This window comes from Callospermophilus lateralis, chromosome 2, assembly GCF_048772815.1.
Source record: "Callospermophilus lateralis isolate mCalLat2 chromosome 2, mCalLat2.hap1, whole genome shotgun sequence".
Taxonomy (NCBI): domain Eukaryota; kingdom Metazoa; phylum Chordata; class Mammalia; order Rodentia; family Sciuridae; genus Callospermophilus; species Callospermophilus lateralis.
This window is the reverse complement of record NC_135306.1, coordinates 197028934-197052738: the sequence shown is the minus strand read 5'-3', so window position 1 is coordinate 197052738 and position 23805 is coordinate 197028934. Positions and strand designations below refer to the sequence as shown.

General features: G+C 39.6%; 1 protein-coding gene across 1 annotated transcript in view; it reads right to left on the bottom strand.

Annotated features, from left to right (window-relative positions):
- Window positions 1-23805, bottom strand: part of LOC143391807 (fatty acid desaturase 2-like protein FADS2B) — a 30435-nt gene that overhangs the window by 2441 nt on the left and 4189 nt on the right. The window contains exons 2-10 of the mRNA XM_076844560.1: window positions 20343-20453; window positions 17224-17421; window positions 15510-15611; window positions 9954-10079; window positions 6947-7007; window positions 4575-4651; window positions 4282-4379; window positions 3166-3262; window positions 232-311 (exon numbers count right to left, since the gene is read on the bottom strand). Coding sequence (XP_076700675.1) covers window positions 232-311; window positions 3166-3262; window positions 4282-4379; window positions 4575-4651; window positions 6947-7007; window positions 9954-10079; window positions 15510-15611; window positions 17224-17421; window positions 20343-20453 — 950 coding nt within the window. The remainder of the gene's footprint in view (window positions 1-231; window positions 312-3165; window positions 3263-4281; window positions 4380-4574; window positions 4652-6946; window positions 7008-9953; window positions 10080-15509; window positions 15612-17223; window positions 17422-20342; window positions 20454-23805) is intronic.

Genomic DNA, 23805 nt, shown 5'->3' with positions numbered 1-23805 from the left:
AAATTACTAACACCTGAGATTCCATTCCATTTTCTCATAATTGTTATATAGTCTTCCTTCCTTTCTTCTCTCCTTCTCTTACCATTGAAGCTAACAGAAAATGGCAGACTTCAGAAAATACTGGTTAATCTTTTCCTGCTGAGACTTTCAGTTGAAGGACTCTGGACTATATTTTGGGGTGTTATAAAAGTGAATACCCTTGCATATTCATGAATTATTTCTAGTACTCACTGGTGTTCGATTTGGAAGTTCAGATGTCCTGTGAACCAGTCATTGAAAAAAGACTGTTCGATATTACAGGTGGCCAAGACCTGTAAAGAAAAAGATTACATTAGATACAAATAAGTCCAAGTGTCCAATTAAGAAAATGTTTATTTATTCTGTCATTCAGTCAACCACCACAAAGTGCTATTGAATATATTGCATAAGAAAATATGAGGGCTATAAGAGACACATAGTTCCAAAATTCAAGGAATTTACCATTTTAGATTAAGATTATGTACCCCATTTAAATCAAATGTATGATATGTCAAGATCATTGTAATGTTTTGAGCAACTAATAAAAAAATTAAAAAATACCTTAACTGCAAAAAAAAGGCAATAAAATATTTTACCATGAAGTACAAATGAGGCAATAGATATGAAAGAGTAGGTGGAACTTGAGCAGGCAATCACTATTGATCTTTAGGTGAAGAAGGTTAAGGTGTTGTGAATAAGACTTTGACAGATGGAGGTGGGACTGTGAGATTATGATGGAGATTTATTGGGGTAGATCACCATTTACACAGAGAGGACTTAAAACACTTCTAAATGAGGAATAAGGCATTCAAGGGCCCTAACCTAGGCCTCTGCACAGAAGTGCTTTGTAATATTAGCAGTTTTCTTCATAATCGCCTATATTTTATTTTATGCATTAAAAAACATGATCTGGATAGAGAATTGATAGGTTTCTTCAGGATGCTGAGATTAGGAATCCATATAAATTCATTTTATTTGGTGCCTGTTTAAGGTTTAATTTTAGCTGGGGTTGTTGTCATTTTGAATGTTAATCTGTAGTTGCTTTGTGTTAATTGAAATATGGGCTCAGAGGGTCTCCAGGTAACCAAGACATTTTAATGGGGTCTACAAGGTTGATACTATTTCTAAAATGCTTATAAGATATTAGTTGTCTTTTTAAATTCTCATTCTTTCATAGTTATACTGTGGAATTTTCCATAGGCTACTAAATGTAGGATGACATTGTCATTCTGATGTTAACATGCATTAGTTTGGTTATTATTGTAAATTTAATAACAAATAAATATTTTAAAATTTCACACTTTTAACTTTAGATACACTAGACATCAGTCTGTACACATAAAAACTCTTTTGTTTTGTGATTTACAACAACTTTTAAAAGTATGAAGTGTTTTTCTTATTTGTCTTCATTGTAACTCGGATGGAGGGCATTTCAAAGACTAGGAATCTAAAAACTTGGTGGGAAGGTTTTGCTAAATTCATGTCCTAGTTATAAATATGATATGGTAATATATTATTTTAATTAAATTTCTTAATATAGTTTCATGCCAGAATTATGACAAGGCAAATGAGGAAACTAAGTGGTTCACCATCATAGATATTTTCTGGTACATTGCAAGTGGGATACAGAAAAATATTAAGAAATCCCCTTCCTAATAAAATTAAGGTACCAAAGAACCAACAAGGAAAATGTTTATAACATATATTACAGACAATGTATTAATATCCCTACTCTATGAGAAGTCATAGAACACAGTAAGGAATATATAAATATCCAGATACAACAATAGTTTTGCACATGCCTATAATCTCAGCAACTCAGAAGGTTGAGGCAGGAGGATCACACATTAGAGGCCAGCCTCTATAATTTAGTGAGGCCCTAAGCAACGTGGGGAGACCCTGTCTCAATATAAAAATAGAAAAGGGGTGGGGATGTGGCTCAGTGATTAAGCACTCCTGGGTTCAATCCCCAGTATTAAAACAAACAGACAACACCACCAACGAAACACAATAGGTTAAGGGCATTGATAAACAATTTACTAAATGGAAATATGAAGATACAATAAGCATTTCAAATTTACTCATCCTAAATAATGATTAAATCAATAAACTACACACAAAACCAAAAGACAAAAATTGGTTCTGTGAGGGGGGATAGTAGAGGATAGGAAAGGCAGCAGAATACAACAGACACTAGTATGGCAATATGTAAATCAATGGATGTGCAACTGATGTGATTCTGCAATCTGTATACGGGGTAAAAATGGGAGTTCATATCCCACTTGAATCAAAGTGTGAAATATGGTATATCAAGAACTATGTAATGTTTTGAACAACCAACAATAAAAATTAATTAAAAAAAATTGGTTCGGTGATCAGAAAGCTTGAGAATCACTCCATTTTACCTTGCAAAGGATCTCCTGAGTTTGTTTTTGAGCTTGTAGAAGAAGTGAGATAATGACAGGGGTCCCTTGTTATCATAGCACGGCCAGTTGAAAGGGACTGTGCCAGGCAGGGAGGTTCTGTGTCGATCATAATTCTGTTATTTGGAGAATATGCCATGACCCCTCCCTAGAATGTCTTATGTATGTAATGAAATGAGGAGACTTCCAAAGGTCTTCCAAATATAAAATTCATTCTGTAATTTTATGAATTTCAGACTCACTGGAAATCCTGTGTCATATGGGAGCTTAGAGCAAGGGCCAGCAAATATTTCCTATAAAGTGCCAGGAAGTAAATATTTTACTTCTCCCAAAGGTACTCCTCAATTCTGCAATAGTAGCATGAAATATGTAAATGAAAATGTAAATAAATGAACATGACTGTGTTCTAATGAAACACTATTTATAAAACTAGGAGTAGGCTAGATATGGCTGCTGGGCTGTAATAGATAGATCCTGGGTTTGGATGAAAGACTCAATAATCAAACCACTTCCATCACTTATTAGTTGTGTGATCTAAGAGTTTATCATCTTATAAAATGATAATGATCATTATGCCTAGCTTATGCACTTATAAGCAAAGCATCTAACAATTCCCAGGGGCCCTAGAAAAGCATTTTATAAAGATGAGCTATTGTCTTTTGAGAAAATCAGATTCTAAGTGAGCCTGGCTGCAGGGATTCTTCCTCATAAACTCCATCATTACCTGAGTACTGAGCCAGTCGCGATTCTCCTCTGTGCTCATTTTCATTGGTATGTGGCTCATTTGGGTAACATATGCAATCCAGGGACTTTCAAGAAACCTTTCGGGGAATAAAAGGAGGGAGTGATGACTCTTTAGGGTGTTTCAGTTGCAATCACTGGGCTTACGTAACCCCTGGTGCATCTAGCCAAGCACTGGAAGAAATGAAGGAGTCCAAAGTTCCCATGAAATGGTGGTCATTCATTTTCCTCTTCGAATACTCTATATCTAGAATTGACACTCAGCCAGTTAGCCCCAAGACCTACCCTGTCTCATAATTTCTGGGAGCAGTGCAAAGATTTCTGTAGCTCTGGTGAAAGGATAAAAATACCGGGCTTTATATGATATGTCAAGAGCTTTGTGATGTTTTGAACAACCAATAAAAAAAAAAAAAAAAAAAAAAAATACCGGGCTTTGTCATCAGAGCAGGGTTTGAGTTTTGTTTTGTCCTTGACCTTGGCCCTTCCTTGTTCTATTGCCTTAGGCAAGTTGATTTAATCTCTCCAAGCTTCACTTCCCTTAGCAGTAAAACAAAGATGATACTATCTACACTGCAGGACGGCACAAGGATTACATCAAGTAAGACAACACATGGAAGGACTTGGACAAAGGGTCTGACACACAGTAGCTGTTACTGTCCTTATAATTATTTAGGATTTAGAATAGTAATGCAACAGAATGAGGAAGGAATAAATTGGGGAGTTGGGGAGGGCTATTTAGGCAGAAGGATGATTGGAAGTCATTTTAGTTTTGAGAAAATCTCTAGTCACAAAAGAACTTTAAAAAGTTCCTGACCTATCTTTATTTTGTCTGGGAATATGATGTCTAAATAGATCAACTGAAATGTTTTACTTGGAAATAAACTGGATCAAAAAAAAAAAAATGGAGATTGGGCAAACTGTTCCTGCAAGGAGCTTGTCTCATTCAACTATTTTACCTATTGCTTTTTTACATTCACTTAAAAACACCTCTGCTCCAGGGAACGGGGCAGGTAGGCACAGTCTTCTGCCAATCACAAGTAGCTGTGGGAAAAAAAGTCAGAGGATCATTTGGGTTATAGATATAAGAGAATATTCTTACTTGACCAAATAAATGAGCAACACAGTTCCAAAAATTCCATAGAAAGGGCCAAATGTGATGAAATGGCGAATATAAAAGCTGCTGACCCAGGCAATGTCCTGTAGAGAAAAGTACTTAAAGTTAGATCCACTAAACATGATTTCATTTCTTCATCGGGCTGAGTCCCTCTACCCCATGTATTGGTCAAATCTTGTGTCCCATTATTTAAGAAAGCTTCATCTGGTGAGCCCTGAGCATTTTCAATTCCTCTCTTCTACCTGGACTAGTTTTAGACACTGAGCCAAGTTACTCACCACCCAATACCTTCGAAGGTACATCACTTGCATGGACTGAAGATTGAAATACACAGGCATGAGGAGGGGGAGCCCAACTGAAAAACAACAATGAAAAGATGGCCAATAAATGAGCAGAATGTGACCCCAGTGCAAGTTGGCGTCCGTCTCTTTACCCTGCCACTCCCAGGACATTGGCCCTGAGAAAGAATACAAGGTAGAGATCCATGACCCCAGCCAGGGCTCTACTGTGCTTTCCAAGTCAACCAGGCTGAGCTAGGAATTTGGTCATCAGCTCCAGGTTCAAGTTCAGCTTGGAAAGCATTGACAATTTGGATAATTTTTTGGTGACAGCTTCTCTGAAAATCTGCTGTGAACTTTGAAGGGTTTCCCATATCCTGGGAATTCTTTAGTTCCCCCAGATCCATGGGATTGAGTCCTGTCAAAATGTGTTGGTGTGGGGGAGAATAAGGAAGGAGTCCAGGACTGGGATGATCTCAATCCTCTCAAAGTTGCTATCTGACAAAGTCAATGCTGCCAAAAGAATTTACTACTTTTTTCCAGCCAAAACTTGACTATGGATCAGCTCTTGACCTCCCTTATTCTTAAAGGGATTGGCTTTAGAAAAGTTACAATTATAAATCCTTTCTCTGTTCCTTTGAGATTTATTTTCTACAACCAGAGACCTGGGAGCCGTTTCTTTGAAAAGTTATCATCAAAAAGCATAGGGCCCCTGTGTCCTAGTCTTTGTGGGAGGGCTGGAAACTAACATCAGTAAGAGCCAGTTAGCAGACGCAGATGGTCTAGCCTAATCACATTGACCAACTCCCCCACTCCAATCTATCTCTTAAAATCTTTCAGTACTCCCTTATATGCCCAGACATTTAAAAAGCCTCTCTTCCACCTTCTGTTTCTGCAGAATTAACCTCAGTTTATACTTAAGTTTCTCTCCCCTATTGCAGCAACCTGAATAAAATTCATCTTTCAGCCTTGGCAAATGTCCAGCTCTGTTTCTCTGTGACAGTTTGAGTACGACTCACTTGTACCCAAGAAGCTAAGCTGGCATATGAAAGGAAGGAAATGGTAAAAACATCTCCGGGTGGGGTCGGGGGTTAGTGTGGTTTGTGCGATGGACATTCTACAGTTAATCCACACCATTCTCTCATTCCTCATAAACATAAGGGCATAATTGCATCACTACCTAGAGGGGAGTTCAAAGCACATTTGTGAGAAAAGTTCCAAAACTAAATTTTTTCTGCACAACTTCACATCCAGTTGAGAAGGTCAGACGATGAGTGTAGGTTGAGACACTGAATTCCAGTTATGGAAATGACAGCAGTGATGGGCGGCCCCACGGTTCAAACAATTCACACAGCAGCCACCCTCCTTAGGCATGTTGCCGATGGTTACTAGTGACCTGCACATGGGCGAGTCACATGCAGTAGGGTTTCTCAACCTCAGCACTGTTTGATTTGGGGCGGGCTAATTATTTATTATGTGAGGCTGCCCTCTGCATCATAGAACATTATCAACATCCCTGTCTCTACCTACTGCTGCCAGGACCATCCCTCCCCTCCACTGGGATAAGGAAAGTGTCCCCAGAGATTGTCTGACATGCCCTGGGGAGAAAAACCTGCCACTGTTTCACATCACTGGTCTACAGGCAATGTTTGGTTCCTCTCTGATTTGGGTTTATTTCCAAAATGTACAATCACATTGTGATGAGCAGATTTGGGGGCTCCTTGAAAACATCCTTTGTGAGCAAAAATGAGTTTGATTTGGCTTGGAGCAAAGTCTTCGCTCATGATGTTCTTTTCGTAATTGGTTGGTTAAACGAGTTTGCTTTTAGGCCTTGCCAACATGCCCACATGCTGGTGTGTGTGTGTGTGTGTGTGTGTGTGTGTGTGTGTGTGTGGCGTGCGCATGTGAGCATCATGTATTCTACAGCTCCACGTAGACCATGGGGATAGAGAGCTTTCTCCCACACAGGCTCTCTCTTGGTGACTATTATCCCAAGTTCTACTTTTTCTGGCATTTCACTGTAAATGCTTGGATATTATTTCCCCACCTCTATTTCATCCCTACACAAATCCCAGTATTCTTTTCTTTCAAGATGAGAGTCCTGAATGTAGGACTCCTTGATTGGCATTCTGCCTCCCCAACCTGCCTCTTGTGGGATCTCCCTCCCTCCCTGCCCAATACCCAAGTGATCAGATGTCACTTAGAACTGCTTGTTTGCTTTTTGCTTTTTCTTTTCAGAAATTCATGCCCGTGAGTCTGAAATAAGAATGTTGCTCTTCTCAGGAACAATAAGAGGGGCTGGTCTCTGTCACAGGATTCTCATTTTGTCTTGTGGCTTGACAAGTGCTTGCTGTAGGGAAGTGGAGACTCACCCCAGTAGAAGTACAGGTGCTGCTTTTCATAGTTGATGTACTTGATTTTCTTCTTGCCATACTGAATGGAGAGAGAATAAAACTAAAATAAGAGACAACATTTCTGGCTATCACACTCAAGGACACTTGTGTGCATATGTGTGTGTGTGTGTGTGTGTGTGTGTGTGTGTGTATGTGTGAAATTTCTGTGGAAAGAGCCATAGTGTTCATTTTCTGTCAAATCTGAGAAGAACCAGAATTGGCATAGGAGTCAATATTGTGACATCTTTTTTTCTTTAATTGGGAAATTCTTACATAGATGGATTATTCTATTTTACTATGGAGATTGTGATCACTATTTTTTTTTAATTCTCATGAAAATTAGTTGGGAAAGTTTTCTCCTTAGGTAGAGTAGCATTCTACTGAAAAAGGACATTTCTGATGAGTTTTTCTAGCTCTTCTTTGACTGCAATGTTTAGTATTCTGCTTAAGCTCAGGCTCCATCTCCATTATTTCATCAAATGGACATTCATTAAATGATCACGAGGTCAAAGATATAGACATGGCTCTTCCTATCTATCCCTTCTTCCTCTTTTGTATTCTCATTGTGGATCTCACACTGTGATTTACTATTTGTAAGATATTATGGTAGTGTATAACAGAATATTTATTAGACATTTTATATATTGTTATGGTTTGAATGTCAGGTGTCCACCAATATCTCATGTGTGAGATAATGCAAGAAGGTTCAGAGGAGAAATGATTGCGTTGTGAGAGTCTTAACCCAATCAATGAACTAATCCCCTGATAGGGATGAACTGAGTGGTAACTAAAGTGATAGAGTGTGGGAATTAAGGCATGGCTTGCTGTATCTGGAGAGTGGAGTCTCTCTGTGCTTCCTGTTTGTCATCTGAGCTGCTTCCTTCTACCATACTTGTCTGCCATGATGTTCTACCTTACCTTGAGCCCCAAGGAATGGAGTTGGCCTTCTATGGTCTAAGACCTCCAAAACTGTGAGCCCCCAAATAAACTTTTCCTCCTCTAAAGTTGTTCTTTAAGTCACAGCAGTGAAATAGCTGACTAAAACAGAAATCATTATTCATTATATATATCACATAATATTAAAATGCACTCACTGCTGAGAATTGGGTTCATATTCTAGAATTCCCTTTGGTTAGTTTGGCCTGTACTCAGGACACAAAATGAAATACTTTGAGAGAAGGAAAGAAGTAATGGTTGAACCTTTAGTACTTATGAACACTCAATAAATGAGTGAATTAAATGAATGAATGATCACTCACACCCATTCTACATTTTTTCTAGGTCCATTCAGTTACAACAAGGGTGTCCCTGCTATGTAGACATCTTCCTGCATTTGGTCCTTCCACCTCCTACTTTCGCAAATCCAAAGGAGTATGAGATGTAATAATGGCAATTTGAAGTTACTCTCAAACCTTAGAATATCTAAGTAGTGAGAGACAAGGAATAGGTACTAGGCGGAAATGTTTGGGAGCTGGCAGCTTAGGTGAGTAGGCACTACCCTGAAGGAGCATCCCACATCTTGCAGGACATGAGCACAAGGCATAGAAGACTCAATCAATACTTGTTAAGAAATTGATGTTTGAAGAGAGTTGTAGAGAGGAAAAGCTCAGGACTCATTAGAAGGGTTTTGATGTGAAACCACTAAACTTCCGAGTTTGAATAATTTTAAGTGGTGTTTTGCATAGTGGTTTTAAAATCATAGTGTATAGAACGGACTCTAAGTTCCCAGGGATGAGTTCCAAAGGCAGATGGAGAAGCTGGAGGGATCATCTTGGTCACCTGTGACAAGGCCTATGTGCACTGCATGTGGCTCTACAGAAGCTTTTTTGGAGAGGTTCAGGCTGCTTCATGAACATCAATGAGACAAACTTCCTTGCTCTGTAGGGACTGTTAGGTCAATCAACACATTATTTTTCTAGTGCAAGCTCAAAAACCTCAGGAAAGGCTAACTTGTTTATGCAGCCATTGTCCAAAACAACTGATTTGTGATAACTGCCAAATAAGTTTTTAAAATACAAACATAATATATCCATTTCAGCTGGGGCAAAGGGTGAGTCTACCAAATCTGGGAAAACCTATTTTCAAAAAGTTGCACAAAATTTTTCATTTATGTACTAGATAGGTCCAGGCAACAACTGACAGAGCTCTATTCTTATTTTTTAACAATCCTAGTTTTTATTTTTTTTCTAGCAGGAGACAACAATCTCTAAGTATCCAACTCTCAGTATCCATTGTTCCCCTTGAGGAGAGATACCCACGGTGATGGTCCTTCTATCTCCTCAGTTTAGGAAAGACTCTCTCCAACAACATCTGGTAATTTAAATAGCCTTTTGTGTGACAGTTTTAAGTTGAGGTTTTGAAAATATCAATAATGGAGAAATTCTAGAGATAACTTATCTCTTTGTTCTTCTGTTGCTTAAGGAGTCCAAATCAGGGATGGAATCTCAGTATCTTACAAGGCATTTCAGCTGTGTGGTTCATGTTTAAATGCACCAAAATGAACATGAACTAAGAATATCAGCACATTTTCTTCTACCTGGGCTAGATTCATTGAGATAACTGGATGTTTAGATGCTTATGGTCTGGTACGTATTGAATGTTCTGACCTCTCTGTATCGTCCCTAAACTTCAAAGAGTCAGGCTAGCCTCAGTCATCCACTTTCTAACATGACTTATGTTGCCTCAGAGGTAGTGATAAGCACTGGGTAGGGACCCGTGTGTCATTGGAATTGCTCAAGTTAGGTGATATGCAGGTTAACATATTTCCTGCTGTGGGAGGTTAGACTGGATGACCTTTCGGGTCACAAAGTCGTTAACCCAGATTTAGTTATTTGAAATCTATGTCCTGGACCTAAAAGAAGATGCTCTTTGATGGCATGTGAGGCCAAAATTTTCAGCTCGATCTTTCCGTGACTAGCACGAAAGCCTTTCTAGGAACCACTTCCAGGAACATTTCTCTGGTGCCCGGAAAAATAGTTAAACAAACCTTGATGGGCTGTGAATCTCCAAGCAGAAAAAGCGGGCCCATGTCAATATCTGGATCTTTGGGGTAGATGTTCGGTTTTACATGATGTTGGAAGTGTCGGTAGTTCCACCAGTTTGCTGACAGGCCCTAAGGAGAAGAGAAGGCTCATTAGCTAAAATAATTATCTCCTGAAATACCCTTCACCATGACAGTTTTCTGCATGAATCTTCAAGGTCAAAATAAGGTGTTTGATTTTCTTGAGCTTTTCTCCACTGCTAGGTCACAGGATGAATCATTGGATAAAAGTTCTCATAGCTTATTAGGCAATCATCCTCTGATTAGGGAACACAACTTCAGGCTAAAATAACTCCCAATAACAACAATAATAATAATAATAATAATAATAATAATAATAATAAATACTTTTCCATCCTTCTCTTATTTGATCTTCATTTAAAGAAATTTTGGTAGACGATGGAACAGAGAGTATTATTTCTATTTTGTATATAAAGAAACCTCAGCTCCAAGACTAATTACTTCTGGGAAAAAAGTGGCCCCAGGAATCCTACTTCAATGAATATTTCAAAGAATCGTGGATCTGAAGTGATGTCCTTGGGGAGCTTGGCTCAGATCATTGCATGTCCCAGCTTCAATGCTCTCATATAAAAATAAATGAGAATAAAAATATTTTAGCTAGTGCCAAGCCTGAATCACCTCTGATTGGGTTGTTTATGATTTCCTCTCTCTCTCACTGAAAGTTAGGAAGTTTTAATAGCAAAGATTTGGAGGCCTATCAAGCTAGTTTCATATGCTAGATGTATAAAACACTGCTGTGTGGTTTGGGCAAATCACTCTTCCTGTTTGAGGCCCAAATGCATCTCCAGTAAATACAGAATAATGACATCTACCTCAGCAGGTGGCTCAGGGAGATAGGAAGTGCTGCCTGCAAGTGTTGGCACACCGACACAGGCAATTTCCCCTCATTTATGCTAATCACTTGCAGAATAATAAGATGCAGTTTCTTTACTGCAGATTTGCCTTTCCTTAATAACTAGTTGATACATGTTCTAGATCTGTCCTGCCCAAGATAGTAGTTATCAGCTATGTGTGACCAGTTGAATTAAGATGAGTTGCAAATGTAAAATACATTCTGGATTTTAGAGACTCAGTATAGAAAAGAGGAATATAGGATATATCATTAATTTTTATTTTGGTTGTATTTTAAAATGATAACATTGTAAATGCCTGAACAGTAATAATGTCATCTTTTAAATGTGATTATTAGAAAATTTAAAATGACACCTATTAATGTGGCTTATTTGTATTTCTGTTGGAGAATGCTGGTCTAGGTACCATACATCTGTGGTACAGGGGACAGGCATGTTTGGAAGCCTGTAAACATTAGCACTGTCTTTCCATAGGCCATAGAGTTAGCAATCCCCCACCCACCTTCACCAATAGGAATGCAGTTCTCTTGTCTTCTCTAATACTTCCTAACATCCTTATAGAGGATATCTCCCTTTAGCTCAGGTATTTCTGCTCTGTCCCATGCCCAAATGAAAAATCATTTACCAAATATGTCCTCTTAGATATCCTGTAGTGTCTCTAACACTATGTATCCCAAATTGGACTCATTGCCTTCTATTTCCCCTCTTGGGGTCCACTGCCTTCTGAACTTCTCTCATCAAATTGCCTATGACCCATTGCTCTTGTATTAATTGCCTATGACCCATTGCTCTTGCAATTAATTGCTCATTTATTCACTCACTTGCTATTTACTTTGAAGTATGCCTGTGCCGAATACTAAGCCAGACATTTGCAATATCAAGATAAACAGGATAAAATGGTGTTCCCAGACCCAAGAAAAACATCACCTAATGGGAACAGTAAACAACAAGAGCAGTGTGATAAGAACGTCTCTCTTTTTAATTAAGTCCTCCCACAGCCAACATTTTGGCCTCTTCCATTGGCTGTCTGTACTCTTTTAGCTGATGTCTGACTGTGGAAATTGGTAATATGGGAGGCAGGTTTTGATTGGCAGTAGATCGAGAGTGGATCTCAACAGCACAGGAATGTTGAACTTAGGACAGAAGCCAGGATAAGGTTGGGTGTGATCCACACAACTGGTTCCTCTTGGGCCCCTCTGTATGAAAAATGCTCTCTGGAGACAAGGAAGAGCACCTCATAGGCAAGTGGGGAGGTTACCGGGAAGATTATAGAAAGAGCATGCTTGTCACTCCCTTTCCCCAGGTACCAAGTGTTGGGAAGTAGTCATGGAAAACAGTGTAAGCCAGCTATTCTAGGGAGGGCTTAATTTCAAATATTCTGCCCCATTATTCCTATAAAATATTCGATTCTTACTATTCTCAACATGTACATATAGGGACTTGAAAAATATACTGTGGGGAGTCCATTTGAAGATTACATCTTGAGTACCTCTTTTCAAAGTGTTTAGGGCCAGCAGTGTTCTGAATTTCAATTTTTAAAACATTTTAAAATATTTTCATATTCATAAAAAGATATCTTAGAAGTGAGACTCAAATCTAAACATTAATTCATTTAAGATTCATATGTACCTATACACATAGCATGCTCAAAATATTTTAAATAATTATTTTTTTGCATAAAACAAGTTTTTATGGTGTGAAAATTTTCATTGTGGCATCAAATTGGTGCTCAAAAATTTTTGAATTTTGGAGAATTCTGGATTTTCCAGTTAGGGGTGCTCAATCTGCATTGCACAAAAATCCAAAATAAGTGTATATATTTCATGGTTTATTTTCAGAAGAGCTCTTTTATTGTGATATACTACAAAACCCATAAAATATATGTTTGCACAGCCAATGAGTGGAAATCCCTAAGAATCTCAATATCTGTGCTTTTTCCACGGCAGAAGAACTGATATTAAGTGGAGTTTTGATATTTGAAACTGTGATGCATGTAAAAGGCAAGGATGTTGTTGCTTATAATTTTCTTTGTCCTCTACCTCCCACCTACCCTTCCTCCCTACAGGTAATTTTCTCTTTGGCACATAGTTGAAACCTATATTCATTTTGTTGGTGAATCACTGGCTTTACCTGCAAAATGGCAGAGTACTCCTGATTCTCTTTCTGAGCCATTTCCTATTTCTAGTTCTGCTTGCAAGCCATCAAGGTTATATTCATTTCAACTAGTGCAAAATTATTTCTGAGGAAACAATATAGAAATATCTGTGTACAGATTTGAACCAATGGGAAAGCATTGATTTTTTTAACAGTGCCAGCCAGGGTGGGGCTGATGGGAAATATTCCAAATACCAGCACCAAATCAACTGCCAATTACCTCTGGGGCAGATGAGTCTCTGACTCAGCACCAGGGAGGGGAGAGGAAATGAAAGGGCTCATGACTTCAATCTCACGAAGACCTAAGAGAAAACTTCTGCTTTTATTCTGTTGTAAGTATTTCTGAGTGAATTCAGAAACAGATCTATCTAACACTGGTAGACAGTGGCAAAATAGTATACCTACAGAAATCTTCTGATTAAGTGAAACTTGTTACATAAAATGACAATTTTTTTTTCTGGACAGAAATATAAAACATGAATCTAAAAATCCAACTCTGTAATAATGATCGAAAATACAAATAATTTATTTACACATCACTCTGCTCAATGGGAAAGTCAATAGATAAGAAAGAGTAGGTAACTCCAAGTACCTTGCAGATCAAGATTGCTATGATTTATGGTTTACTTTCCCATCCTCTTAATACCATTACATTAAAAATTTTCATTAATGATTCTGAGTCCTTATTTGGATTATGAAAAGATTGTTCCTAATATTAGTAACAGGTAAATATTACTAAGCATTTGCAGACACTGTGATAGGCGTGACACAAGAGTATTGCATGTGATCTTAACAACATCTCTACCCGTCAAAAATATCATCTATCCTCATTTTACAGTTGAGGAACTGAAGTTCAAAAGCAGAACATAATCTTTCCAAGATGACCAATGAACTCGCTAGCTGATTTCCCATGGAAGGCAGTTCTGTTGTTAGAGAAGATGTCAGTCTTGGCTGCAAGTTGGATTCAACAAAGAAGCTTTCAAAAATATAAATGATGTCCAGACCCCCACACAGATACACTTAATCAGAACATCTATGATGGTGCCTAGGCATTGGTGTTTTTTTTTTTTTTTTTAAAAAAAAGAAGACCTCTTCTGGGTGCCTCTGAATAGCCAGGATTAAAAAGCACAGTGGTGGAACCTCTACTATTTAATATTGTGCCACAAATGTTCTCACATCCCAGGCAGTGGATGTTCACTTAAATAGTTAATCTTTTTGAAGATCTACCTCAACTGAAAATAAGGGTGCTACAAGCCCCACCTCCAGAGAATTATGTGAGACAACAGCCTGAAGGGGATGGTCCTGAACCTGATACCTGGCCGACTCACATGTGATGTGCGTTCCCATCTGCCCTCCCTTATGATTTACTATCCCAATTCCTGCTCCCGCTCCCTGTGAGCTGGCTCCAGCAGCTTCTTCACCCTCTTATTAGCTGGCCACTTCCAGGCTGCTCCAGGCTGGGGAACCAGACAGCCAGGTTTTTTATTAGCCTGTGTTAGGAAGGAACACAGGCTCAGAGTCAGTGCTTCTGGAATTTTCCTAAGAGGAACTATCTTAAAATCACAAATCTGATTTAGTGAAAGATTCAGAGGCTTTTGCCTGTCTTTTGGGCCAGAGTACATCATCACCCAATCCTAGAAAGTTATAGAAAAGAGGAGATTTAACTCCTACAATTACAGATGGGAACACCAGAGGGCCAGAGAGGGAACAAGATTTAACCAAGGTCACATAATGAACAGCATCAGGGCTGGGGCTGAAGGCCACTCTTACCAGTCTTTTTGCTTTGATTTATTTTCTCCTGCACTCACTTGTTCATTCATTCAAAAATGCTCATTGAAGGCTTACAGTGTGCCAGGAACTCAGGGAACCTGTTTCTTGGAGCTTACGTTGGGGGGATAGGACTGGTTGCCATCACCACTACTTGCTTTTTCCAGAAGCCTGGGTTCTGCATCCCTCCTCTGGAACAAGCTGTCTGACCTTTCCTGACTACTCTTTCTCTTTTTTTTTATATGTCTCCTGTGTTATTTCCTTTATTTCTTCAGTGCCTTCCAGGGTGAATCTGGCCTGCTGAATTCTCCTAGTTCCCAGCAAAACAAAATTTCACTTCTTTTCTAAGAGTATTCCCATTTATGATTTTACAGCACATCTCTTCATTTTTAAAGACACAGACTTTCTTGTGGGTGGTGGTTCCTTAAGGCAATGGTGTGCCGGGTTTTTAGATAAATAGCCTTTCAGGTTAATGAAAAATGTAAGAGCTTCTTAAATAAATATCAGCATTTTCTTCCTGACATTTAAAAATCAAGTGTAGCACATATTTTATAATATTATATTTCAAATCAGTGTGTATAACCTACATTGTTAGTACATTTACACTCATTTATGGGGCTTTGCTGACATGAGCACGGTCAGCCTGGAAACCGCTGCTTTAGGAAATGATGCTCAAGGCTCCCCCAGCATCCTTCCTGACACCCTTTACCTTAAGATGACACATCACAAACTTGTGCATCAGGTGGTTCCACTTGGACTTCTTAAACATGGAAAGGTGTCCTATGTCATGCTGCAGAAATGAACTCTGAGCCTAGGAGAGACAGAGTTGTTAGAGGAGTTGGGAAGTCCAGAGGAATCTGAAGAGCCCATTCGTACCTTTGTGAGCCTGAGAATGGGTGGTGGGGGGCCCTTGTCTGACCTCCATTCAAGTGAGTTTCTGTGTCTCACACATCTCACATTCAACCCTCCCCATCCTTTTGTGCAAATGGTTCTGTCAGCTTGGAAGGCTCTTGTTATCACAGTCTAAGTCTTCCAGTGAGGCGTGGAAAGACCATGGACCTTTGCATCAGACAAACTTTTGTTCTTTATGACTCACCAGTTGTATGACTCTGGGCAAGTTACTCTGAAGCTCTCACCCTCAGTTACTTATCTGATACAAGGTGATAATAATACCTAACTCAGGGAGCTGTTGTATAATTTAAATAGTATTTAGGCTAAGCTCAAAACAAATATTTATTTCCTTTCTTGTTTCCAAAAGTTGCTTTCCAAATAATAAAGCAAGTTGTCCTTTCAAAAAAAATGGACAGAAAAATTTTGAAATCTATAAATGCGTTACTGTTGATTCTCTACAAAACCATCCCTGTTATTCCAATGAGAACTAAATGTCCCTTTCTGTTCCAACAGCGCATGCTTGTTCCTCCTGCTGGCATTCATTCCTCTCTGCCCTGAACTATGTTCAGCAGATGATTTATTGCCCATTTTGGATGACACCTTTCTCAGGGACAGGAAGCCTGTGAATTTCTCTCCATATCCATACAGTCTTGTGCTCATAGGAGGCCCTGTTCAGAAATTCATCCCTTATTCAACAAGGAATTCAAATGCCCAGCTATACATGATGCAACTTGAGAACATTATGTTAATAATGAGAACATTATGTTAATAAGCCAAACTCAGAAGGTCAAGGATAATTTTTTTTTTCTCTCATGTGGAAGCTAGAGAAGAAAAAGGAAAGGAAAGGGGAGGTGAATCTCATGAAAATCAAAGGAGATCAGTAGAATAGAGGACCACGGGGTGAGTGGAGGGGAGAGAGTAGAGATGTACAGGGGAGTGATGTGGAAGAAATTATACTGTGACATTGTATGCATGTACAAATACAACAAATCCCACCATTATGGACAGCTATAATGCATGGATAGGTACACACACATGTGCCCTGCTGAGCATCAGTTGTTATTTACAAAGGAACTCAAGTTTTTATTGTTACTTAAAAAGATTTCTGGTCTTGAACAATTCATGGTCTCATGCAGTAATAAATGGTGGCAGATTAATAAATGAAAGAGAAAGATGTGATGACTATTAAATGACCATAGACAGAACTTTAGTTGATAAAATTGGGGGAAAAGAACAGATGAACAGTAGCAATTGTCCTTAACCAAAGCTTTACTATATGCTGGATGCTGTGTGCTGGGTAGTTTTACACATTAGCTTGCTTAGTCCACCTTAGAATAATTCCAAATATATTATTATCCTCATTTTACATATGTAGGAACTGGGGCCCAAAGTCATTTAGTAACTTGCAGACAAGTCTAACCTTGAGGGGGAACTTGCCTAGAAGCCGAGGCTGCTGCTGACACTAATCTAAAGAGGGAGGAAGAAACCCAACCTTTTCCGAGGCCACCACCTAGGTCAGGACACCGGCTTACCTGAGACACTGTGAGAAGAAAGGAGATGAACAATGTGACAGTCCATCCATTGCCAAAATGACACAGTATCAGCCACGCCAGGACTTCCAAAATCAAGATCTGGATGAGGTGGAGAGAGAAGAACCACAGGTTGGCCCTGAACATGTTCGAAGCTTCCAACGTCCTGCGCAGCTCTTGGAAATCTTCCACCAGCTGGGACTGTGAAACAAATATTGAAGGGAGGAATTAATTCCTTCCGGGGAAAGGGAACACAGAGCACAGGTAATAATTGGTTCTATTAATTTAGTAATAAAATTACTTTATGAATAGAATTTTATATACAGGGATAAAATTACATGCCCATAAATTAAACAAAAGCCAGAGAACAGACAAATGAAATCTCTGACAAAAAGGTGATGATTGCTATTTCTTTCTGGAGATAAGAATGAAGAGTGACATGTGAACTGTCCAATAATTAGGGAGCTCAGTCAGAGTAGCTTTGTGGGGACAGGGATGGCGAAGGAGAGCGCATTGAGAGATGTGTATGCCTGGTAGCTGTTTGTGAAACACAGTATTATCTCAGGTGTGGACTGAAATCTGTTTTTGTTGTTTTGGGGATCTGGGCTGTCTATGTGGATCTGTATTACTGTAGCTACTTCTCTAACTATCTGTATTCCTGTAGTGAAGTTTCCAAAATGCTTTCCCTGTCATTAATTTTTTAATGTGCTCAAAGGACTCTTTCCTAGAAGAGGTGAGCATAGAACAGTCTAGTTAGCGTAAATGAGCTCCAGGCGTAAATACCCTGAGAGCCCCTCACTGGATACCCAACACAGGGTTACCTTTGGCACCGTGTGCCGGCTGGTTAACGTGGTCCTGTACAAGTGTACCATGCAGGTGTGTGTGTGTGCTCGTCGTATACAATACTAGCATTGGTTTGCAAGTTTGACACATGGTACACAGGAGGATGCAAGGGTTGGGAAGAACTATCATTTAGCTTATTGACTCCAGGGGGGTTGAAACTAGGACAGTTAAGAAAGTGAGGGTATGAGGAAAAAATAGCACAGCTGTACAGATGTTAAAAAGAAAGAAAGGAAGAAATTAGAAATGAGAAGGGCTGTGAAAGTAATTCTAGAAGTCAAAATTCTCATTTAAAAATGCACTGGTTTACAACATTTGAAGGGCACACTGCCTGCCAAAAGTCTGGGTAAGGTCATCTCCCAAGCCTCCACCAACCCGGGGATTCTGGCATCCGTCGATAATTGTAATAATTGTCTAATGGTAATCTGTCATCATCTCTGGGATTACTCTCAGCCAGGTCATATTTTCCACCCATTGATTGTACAGAATAGAGGGTTGTCAAAATCCAGAAGAGTGACTGGCTTGGAATCACCAGCAAGTCCATGACAGATGCTGGACTTTAGCCCACACCCAGTTTCATGCTCAGGCTCCAACTTCCTGTAGAGAGCCACATTGATGTACTCAAGGAAATTTATGGTGGCCCTTTGCCTACGGAGACTAACACTGCTTTAGATAATGGCTATCTTCTGGCTCTCAGAAACTGGTGGAGTTTTATTTTCCTTACATGTTTTTGTTTGGAATAATGATTTAATTTTGCATCATCTTTCCTTTTTAACCTAGGGCCACCCACCCCAAATGATGGGCACATACCTGGAAGCTTGCAAATCATTAACACCATCATTGAGCTTGAGACACAATATCTAAAATTTATTGAGCACTTACTATGTACCAAACACGGTTCTAAGTGCTTTGAATGAAATTACATCTTTCAATAATTTTCCTAACAACTCTTATGTGATTGGTGCTATGATTGCTGCTGTTTTACAGAGAGAGAGAGAGAGAGACATTGAACCACAGAGAGGGGTGGAGGATGAGTTCAGGCTGTCCACCCTCAGAGACCAATCTCCTAAAATGAGCCATGGGCTTACAGAGTGAGCCTAAGTGTTAGTCTCAGATTTGTTCATAACCAGTCCTGCATTCTGAGATCAGTCCTGCTCCTTGGGGGAGTCTGTCTCCTTGTTTCCTAAGGAGGAAATAAAGTCCTTACTCCCTCTGTTTCACAGTAGTATTTGACTCTGGGCAAATAAAAAAAAATAAGAATTAAACAAATGAAGTTTTAGTCTTATAGAGACCTTGTCCCTTAGAAGACAGTATAGTGCAACTGGTATAGTCAAGTATTGAGGAAAGCATGGCATCCATCCTTGGGTATACTTAGGTTATTTGGGGTCAGAGAATAGTGAATTAGAGTACCAGTTCTTTGATGAAATAGCCGAGAAACTTTCAGGAAGAAATTTATTCTCCATGAATGCTAATTTCCCTGAATGTCAAAAGGGCAATAGTTTTAGTATATTTTTATATCTTTCATTTAACAGCTATTTATGGAGTTCCTACTACATGTCTGATCCTGTGCAGATGAGTCTGAAGGACACAGGGATAAGTGACATAGACATTTTCTTTGCTTTCATGGAACTTAGTTTAGCAAGGGATGTATTCACGGACACCAAACACATAATTGCAAACAGTCACTGGAAAAAAGCTGTAAGCTGCTTGGCCTGAGGTGGCGCTTAGAGACAGAATGAGTACGGAATGCAGGGCCCAAAGTTCCATTTCTTGTCTTCACAGAGGTTTAAGAGCTCTGAGCTCTCAAGGGGATAAATCTTCTTTGAAATATGAAGAATCCACGAATCCATAATACTCCCCCCTTATCCATGGTTTCATTTCCTTTGGTCAGAAAATATTAAATAGAAAATCCCAGAAATAAACAATCCATCAGCTTTAAATTGTGCACTGTTCTAAAAAACATGACGATATCTCCACCTTCCTGCTGCATCCTGCTCAGAACAGGAATGCTCTATACACTTCCCTCCTGTTAGTCACTTAGTCGCCATCTTGGCTACCACATCAACTGTCATGCCCTTTCATGACTGGTACATAGGGTTCAATACTATGCAAAGTTTAAGCATCCACCAGGGGCCTTGGAATGTTCCCCCTGTAGATAGGGGGAACTACTGCACTCTATTGTGGGCTCACCCAGGCACAGCAATTGGTTTCTCATAGAAAACAGTACATTGGCCTCTATGGCTTGTTTCCATCCTTCCATGTACTCATATCCTGAGACTCACGTTTTTGTTTCTCTCCTGGTTGGGCTCTCCTGGAGCAAGCTCTCCAATAAGCAACGGCTTCAGGTACAGCTTCACAATGTCAAGCTCCAGGTGCATGGCCCTGAAGGCATCCTGTAAATCAGAGAGACCAGTTAGAAGCTCAAAAGACACATGTTTATTCATAGATCAGCCCTCCTCCTCACCCAACCTAGAAATGAGCATAGAGTCCATTACAGAACATTTACTTTTAAGTCCAGGCTGATGGTGCAAATTGATGGATCCAAATTATACTTTAAAACCTTCTCAAAAGGCATAATGCTGGAGACCCCACTAGTGTATGCATTGTTTTTCTAGGTATGACTGGTATAACCAGGCTCTCCAGAAGCACTGATGGCAACACTGTTTATTTTACTGAACATCAGAAGAAACAGTTGTGTGGGTTTATTGGCCATGATGGAACTTTCAAATCCAGCATCAGGTTTCTGTTGATAGTTGTTTACACTATCTGAAGCAGGTAGCAGCCAAGGTCAGCTATGCCACCACATCTCCTGTTGAGGGCTCCTTTGTGGTTCTTGTCTGGGGCCCAGAAGAATTAGGCTCCTTGAATTAGTTATTTCCAGAGAAGGGCTGAGTTTAGTTTAAAACATGGGAGCACATTCCTTGAGCCCTGGGTTATCTACACTCTTGATTATGCTTAACACTGGAAGACTCCAATCACTCTGTTTGAAATGTTGTTGTTAAGTAGCAACCACATGGCTTGGGAAGCAGTGGATCTCTATAGCCTATTTAAGCAAGGGGTATTTTTTCCTCTCAAGGATTTGTACAGTCTTTTTTTTTTTTTCTTAAGGATTCCACAGAAGGGAGATGCTGAACTTTTGTTCTTATGGCTTTGGGATAGGAATGACTAAAAATGAAATATAATCAAAGTTATAACCTGAATGAGTAGAAGCCATGTAAGTACTCTTGTAGCCTTGCACAGCACTGACTTAGAAAGTGGACTTCCTGTACCTAAAATATGGCCTTGACACTTACTAGCTGAGTGACTACGGACAATTCTGCTGACTTGGTTTTTATTCTTTTCCCTAAATGGGGGTGATGATAGTCCCTCAATTTCCCAAAGCTCTGCCCTGCCCAATTGAGCTTCTGCACATTTCTTATTACCCTCTTAGGAAATGATGGGTTACTTTATCTCAAAGATGGTTTTAAATTTTCACATTCTAGATCCTAAAGCTTAGATCCCTAACCAGGAAAAGAGTGATTCAGTGGTTAAGAAAGTGGTTGATGTATCTCATGATGATCCATACTAAAAAAAAATCATATTCTTCTTCCTGCTTCAGAATAAGTTTAGAACAGAACACATCCTGATGGGTTAAGGTCAAGGTACAGAAGAATGAAATCTATTGCAATTTCAAATTCCAGTGTGCAGATAATATTTTTTTCTGATCCCCATTAAGGCTCACAGGTCAACCCTGTGACAACAGCTACAGGTCAATACTGTGACAACAGTTACTGAGGAGCAGCCACAGTTTTCCAGAACATTAAGCAACAATCTTCTACAAGGAGTTTAGGTAGTCTTAAAATATTCAATAATTTTCTAACAGAATCCAGATGCTGAGTAAGTTGTGAAACCTCTTCTTGAAAGTTTGCAAGAACAGGTTCAGTTACCAACATTCTTGGGCGAGTACGTTCTTGTTGAAGGAAGGAGGGGGAGTAAAATAAAGGAAAGGGGGTTAGTGCCAGTGTTTGTGGAGTGTATCCTGTATACAAGGGGCTCTGAAGGCCACTCATTGCTGTAGCCTTACTTCTGTTCCACCCCTTACTTCTGTTACACAGAGAGAGAGGCTAAATCTCAGAGGGGAGAAACGTCTTGCTCCCCAAAGCCAGCCAATATCAGCGTCAGGATTTGAATTCAGGGCTATGCGACTCTGAAGCCATGAAGCCATAAAGATCCATGCCAGTCTTGATATGTATAATTCTTTCTCTGAAGGGCACGATGCTAGATTGTTTTGAGGTGATACTAAAATCAATTTAGATCTGCTGGGAGGATGGTAATGGTGTTCCCTACTGCAGGTTTCAGTCCCATAAAGTGCACCACCTATGGCTCCAGCTGCCTCCCTCTTCTTGACTTCCCCTATACCTTCCATGTGCCATCTTCTCTACTGGAGCCTTCCCATTCAACAGCATTCTATGCTCTTCTACAGGATCGAAGCTTTACACATACGATTCCCTTTTCCTTGACTTCCATCTTGCATTCTCCCTACAGTAAGTCTCCTCCGCATCCTTCAAGACCCGCATAAAGTCAATCAGGAAAGTTATTCATGATCACTGTGGGCATCATGACGCGGTTCCTGAAGGTATTCCTACTACATTGGAAATGAAACTGTGCACCTGCCTCTTCTTTAGTGATTTGTGAGTTTTTGAAGACTGAGAATATGTACTGTTACTGATCAATATGTACCTAATAGCCTCACTGTGTCTGGGATGTGGCATGTGATGAATGTACGTCTGATGGATAGGAAAAAGGGGGAGCGAGTGAATAGATAGAGACAGCAGTTCTAGAATGAGGAATCGGAATAACCCAAGTGTTATACTCTAAGGCTGCAGGTCTCTCTCTCACCTCAGTATTGCTATTTGCTGACACTTCTGTAAGTCTTGGTTTCATCTGTTTGCCTTTGACTCCCTTCTCAGTCATTCATTTTTACTCATGTTGCCCAGAAATTTTTAGTTTAGATCATCTTGAAAGTGATTATTTCTAAAATAGTACCAACATGGGAAAGATGTGATATATTATTTGCTTTTACAAATGCATTGGAAAGAATGTTGAATTTTTGGTATTATTTGTGGTGGAGGGTTCGATGTACTTTACTAGAAAAACAGTATCATCCCTTGTCAAAGAGAACAGTAGGAGAAGTTCACCCTACCTTTCAATCTGTGCATTCTCCTGGAATTCCTATTCTGGAGGCCACCAGTAGGTTTCCAAACCACATACCCATGGGTGGATTGAGACTCTATTACATAGCCACTTATTCACCAAATATTATAAATCAAGCTTCCTAAATATCGTTCCCACCCACCCCCTCCTCTCTACTTCTGCTGTCAATGCTTTGTCTGGGTCTTGAACATGTTCCCTGGGCTCCCTTCTGGTCTTCCTTCATTTTGACTGGCCCTTTTTACTTCATCCTCTAATAGCCAGGTTGATCTTATGGAGACAGTATCTTCTCATGGCCCATTTATATCCATTAGAATTTGGACTTCCTTTTCTCTCTCTCCTCCTACCTCTGTGTATAACTACAAGGATGATTCAAATGAGAATCAGATTATAAAATTTGAACTGCCCAGGAAAGTTGAAATCACAGATTCTCCCTTTCCTTTCACCAACAGCTTAGAAGTGATGGCTGATTTATTGCTCTGACAAGTGTGAACAGGGAAGCTGTGCCCAAGCACCACTGTTGGTAGTGGGAGGAGGTGCCAAGCAGTGAGGTGA